This window comes from Mya arenaria, chromosome 7, assembly GCF_026914265.1.
Source record: "Mya arenaria isolate MELC-2E11 chromosome 7, ASM2691426v1".
In the NCBI taxonomy this organism is placed as follows: domain Eukaryota; kingdom Metazoa; phylum Mollusca; class Bivalvia; order Myida; family Myidae; genus Mya; species Mya arenaria.
Window position 1 is genome coordinate 69,667,003 of NC_069128.1, and position 5,007 is coordinate 69,672,009.

At 36.9% G+C, this 5,007-nt stretch overlaps 1 protein-coding gene across 1 annotated transcript; it reads left to right on the plus strand.

The window, feature by feature from the left end:
• Nucleotides 1-478: 478 nt before the first annotated feature.
• Nucleotides 479-3,824, plus strand: LOC128240783 (putative nuclease HARBI1). Its single transcript, XM_052957660.1, has 4 exons — nt 479-1,004; nt 1,422-1,557; nt 2,992-3,145; nt 3,626-3,824. Exons 1-4 carry the CDS (start codon nt 479-481, stop codon nt 3,821-3,823), a joined length of 1,014 nt encoding a protein of 337 aa, XP_052813620.1. The 3' UTR covers nt 3,824.
• The last annotated feature ends 1,183 nt before the right edge of the window (nt 3,825-5,007 follow it).

Here is a 5,007-nt window from a genome sequence, read left to right on the forward strand (position 1 = left end):
GGTATAAAAGACTGCATTATCCGCCTTTTAGTGTCGACCCAGCGCCTTTGGACTTTTGTGTATTTCCAAGATTAAAACCCGAATTACGAGGTCGCAGATTTGAGTCTGAAGAAGAAATGAAATTTGCCATCAGGTCGGCCGTAAGCAGCTGCCAAAAGGGGTGGAACGCAGACAGTTTTAATAAGTGGGTAGATTGGCACAAAAAATGTATTTAAATTCAAGGGAAATATACTTTGAAAAACAGCGCCTACGCTCACGTAAGTTCATTATTGAACGTTACCAGGGGCCGGTTGCTCAAAACCTCAGTTAAATTTAACTGCTCGTTAAAGTTTTAACGGTCCGTTTAATTTTAACTATTATTGGCATGAGGTTGCTCAAAATAAAGTTAGAATTTAACGGCGGGTTTAACGGTTGAACCAGCCGTTAAATGTAACGGAGGTATAGACCTACGTTAAAACATTAACGGAAGGTTTCCAAGATGGCGGCTCTATTTGTCAATCATAGAAAAGTGAAAGAATTTCGGCACACTGCACATGTACAGAATATGCTAGACAATGAGATGTATGCCAGATACAGATATACGAATGGTGGAATAGATTATCTAGAGGATTTGCTGAAGGAATCGCTGGAAAGAACGACAAGAAGAAACAGAGCACTTACTGTTAGACAGATGATTCTGATTACGTTGCGCTTCTTCGCCACAGGAGCATTTTTTAACATCATTGGTGATAGTATGGGCTACCACAAGTGCACTGTGTCACGTGTTGTAGCCCAAGTAACAGAAGCAATTTGTGGTCACATACATCAGTTTGTGATGTGGCCTGATGCCAATGCTCGAGCATGGAATATGACAGATTTTTTTAAGAAAGCTGGTTTCCCGAATGTTGTTGGATGTGTAGACGGAACACATATCCGAATCCAGGCGCCATCCGAAGACGAACCAGCCTTCGTGAATAGGAAAGGCTTCCATAGCATCAACATGCAGGCTGTATGTGACATCAAAGGTATAAAACTTTGACTTTTCCACTTTTGTTTTCAGTATTTCCATCTTTTCTTTCGAACGCTTAACATAATAATTATATTGTCAATTCGGCCAAAACACGTCCGGTTAAAGGGCGATACTAAAAGGCTGACTGGAGCGCTGACAGTATACATAAAGGGGGAAAATGCTTAATTAATACAATAATTCAAGTCGACGTACTATATTATTTATCATTTTTTTGTTAAATAAATAACTCGTAGACATAGGTAACATATGGTACCGTACTCAAAAAGATTTTGTATACAGAGTCTATGCATACAGATTGTGAAGAGTTTGGAAGGTGCAGGACGAAGTGAACCATTACCCAAGTGAACCACTGCCATTTGCGGATTCAACTCTGATTATTACTGCACAGTTTAATTGTTTAATCATTTTACAGGAAAATTTACAAGTGTAAATGCAAGCTGGCCTGGGTCGTGCCACGACGCGCACGTCTTCAGAACGTCGGGATTGGCAGCCAAACTGACCATTGAACATGTGGCGTTTTCAGATGGTGTCCTTTTAGGAGACAGTGGGTATGAACATGAAAAGTTTGCTTGAATCCATTAAATTTCCAACTTTATATATCGCAGTAACTTAGAGCTAAGGGAAGTAACCAATACTTTAAGTTTTAACAGTACTTTCATTTAGTTTTTCTTTGCGTTCAAATCGCTTTATGATGGCGGACGGCCAGGGGGGACATCGATCTAAAAATATTAGATTACCCTGGATATCGGTCGTCCAGGTGCTGGAAAAGTGCAAATTATTCCAGCGAAATGGTTAGGGTCATTCAAGCCCAGATTCTTATAAAACTAGGCTTGATCGACCCCAGCTGTGCTCACATATTAAAATGAACGTCAAGATCAGTCGATGTAACAACTGTTTGAAGAATGGAAATGTTTACCGTCCAACTCCGAAAATACGTGAGAAAAAAAATTGTTTCTTTAATTTCCAAGTACTCGTTATTTTTTATAGCTAATGTCATCCAAAACCAATGTGTTATGTCTCATTTTTTTCAATTTATTTTTAAAAACCGGTTTAATAATGCACCAGTCAATTGTCAATTGTAACCAAGACCCCCCCCCCGTCCGGGGAATAGTGGGGACTTTGACTTTCGGTCCAGCCAAGCCGGGCCAAAGTCCTCTACCTGTGGGAAGGAACTGCTCGTGAAACCCCCGCCAAATGCCCCTGAACCCACGGGAATCTTATGTTAGGCCCATTCCCGGGAAGACAAAACCACTGCATTCACTCAGCACTGTGGAGCCACCTAGAAGGTAAAAATACAGCCCATTTCCCTGGCTTTCCCTGGTATACCCCCGGAACGGGGGGGCTGTGGTTAAAATTGACTGATGCATAAGTCATTGACAAATTTGTCCAAATGACAAAACATGTGTATCATACAGGATAAGACATGGTTGAAAAATGCCTCTGGTAATTATTATGTGCACTGGGGCAATTATCAACCAAAAGCCATGGTCAACCATGTATTATCTTTATAATTTACATAATAATGTAATAGTTATAAATATATAATATTTTTATAATATTTATTTATCATCTTAAGTAAACCTCACCATGAAGTGTTCCCTTACTTCATAAACCTTGGAATATTTTTTTTTAATAATTTTTAGAATTATTCAATATGCCAGAAATAATACCTGTTTTCTGACTGAAGCATAAGAAATGAAATACACATGAAAACAAAGGTCCTTATTGATATATACATCAGAAAATAATGCTTTTGTGATACTGTCTGATTACAGCTGATTAATCGGATAATGGATCGATCAGGGTCTCCGATTAATCGATTATGAAAATCCAAGGTGATTGCCCATCACTACTACATAGATAAGATTGATTTTGTTACAGTAATAAGAATATGTATTAAAGGTTCTTTATTGGATATATTACTTATGAATCAGAGACATCCATCCTTGCCAAGTTGCATTATTATGTCTTATTATATGCAGGTACGCCCTGAAACCATTCCTCATGACCCCTTTTATTAGGGTTGAGAGTGAAGCAAAGGAAAGATATCAACAGGCACACACTCGGACAAGGGCCTGCAGCATCGAGAGAGCATTTGGCAGGCTTAAGAGGAGATTTCATGTTTTACATTCAGAGGTACTACTTGTGTATATGAATAATGGTTGTATATTAATTAATGTTATTTATTAGTGTTTAAACTGCATGTTGTGTGCCTTACTGTTGCCTTAATTTAATTTCCACTTAATGTATTGCGCTAGTATTTAAATCATGAACATATTTTATCTTGTAACTTTTAATGTATCTGGTTATTTTTATAATGAAGCTTATAATCTTATTGCAACCTATGCATTTCTACTATAACATGTGATATTATGATCTTGAATCTTTCTTGGTCTTTTGTTTGTATGTTATTGGATAATCTATTATGTCGGAAATAGCTAGTGTTATTTATGATTATCATAACCGATTTTAAATAAGATTAACTTATCTTATCGTATCGTTTCTTAATAGTTATAGTATTAGTACACGCACTTAAACAAACACCAAACCGATCATGCATGTACGCGCACACGTTCAAATATTCACCTTTTTCAATTAAATTATATAATTTTACAGATACGCCTCATACCAGAAAAGGCATGCAAGGTAGCTGTGGCATGTGTAATCCTACATAATATTGCAGTGGACATGAACATGCCTATGGACGACGATGAGTTCATTCAGCCACAGAATGGGAATGATGGAGTACACCAAGATGGTGGTACTGGCGTTGCCACTAGAGACTTCATTGTGGAAAACTTCTTCTCTGTGTAGTATCGATATGGACTTATATATATATATACCACTGCTATCATAAATGCTCGTTCATCATCACCACTGCTCGTTATTCATCACCACTGCTCGTTATTCATCACCACTGCTCATTCTTCATCACCATTGTTAGTTCATCATCACCACTGTTAGTTCATCATCACCACTGTTAGTTAATCATCACCACTGTTAGTTTATCATCATCGCTGTTAGATTTATCAACATCTTCATACACCTCTTGAAGTAAAAAATAATAATTCTTACATTGTTTGCTCTTCATTCATAATTGTTTGTGTATTGTGTAAAGGCACTTATTAATGAAAAACAACACCGGTTGGATACATGGATTTTTTACGTGCTCACTTTATTTTGGCAAGTAAGGTAAATCGCTCAGAATGGCCCAAATATTGCAGACAGACGATTCACACTTAATTAAAAACATCATGTAGGTAACTTTACAAGCTCGTACATAAATTGCAAACAGTCAAATAATAAATAAACGCAATGAAAACCAGGATGAAATAAACCATATCACATGTTCATGTTTAACTCTCGAAGAAGGTTGTCCGGATGAATCCGTCTATTTCCTCTGTATCCAGTTTTTTTCATATTTGTCCATCACTCTCAGCTTCACCCGACTGATTTCCTTCTGTAAAACAAAACGAAACATAAACAACTTTGCCGAATTGGTAATTCAATCTTTATTCTTTGGCATAAACAATTCATTTAACATATAATTGTTGTGGTTGAAACCCCTTTTGCATTGAACTACATGTACATTTATACTTTTTGTAACATCCTCCGTACCCTTAGGCTTTTTCATACCTCTTGCTGTGCCAATTCCACCTGATTTTGAAAGTATATAACTTGCCAATCAATGAGTTCCTCTGCTTTGGTCTTCCTTCTCTTGACACTATTAACAATAAGGATTATGATAATAAGGATCATAATAATATGATGTTATAACAGTGAACTGAAACTATTGTTAATTGTGACAAAAATTATCAAATAACGTGTGGATTCAAACTGTTAATGTTGAAGTTTACTCAATTTGTGTATATTTCATATATCGTATTTTTACAATGCAGTTGTTTGAATACATGGCAAATACTTACACACGTTCCTGTTTGTGTTCTTGGTAACTGCTCTTTGATGGTCCTGCAGTAGGCTGTGCCGCCATTATGATC

Bases quoted from the DNA above. Each gene is read 5' to 3' on its own strand.
- LOC128240783 (XM_052957660.1), top strand. From the start codon at position 479: ATGGCGGCTCTATTTGTCAATCATAGAAAAGTGAAAGAATTTCGGCAC. The intron at 1,005-1,421 runs GTATAAAACTTT...ATCATTTTACAG, and splicing joins GGCTGTATGTGACATCAAAG to GAAAATTTACAAGTGTAAAT. The intron at 3,146-3,625 runs GTACTACTTGTG...ATAATTTTACAG, and splicing joins TTCATGTTTTACATTCAGAG to ATACGCCTCATACCAGAAAA.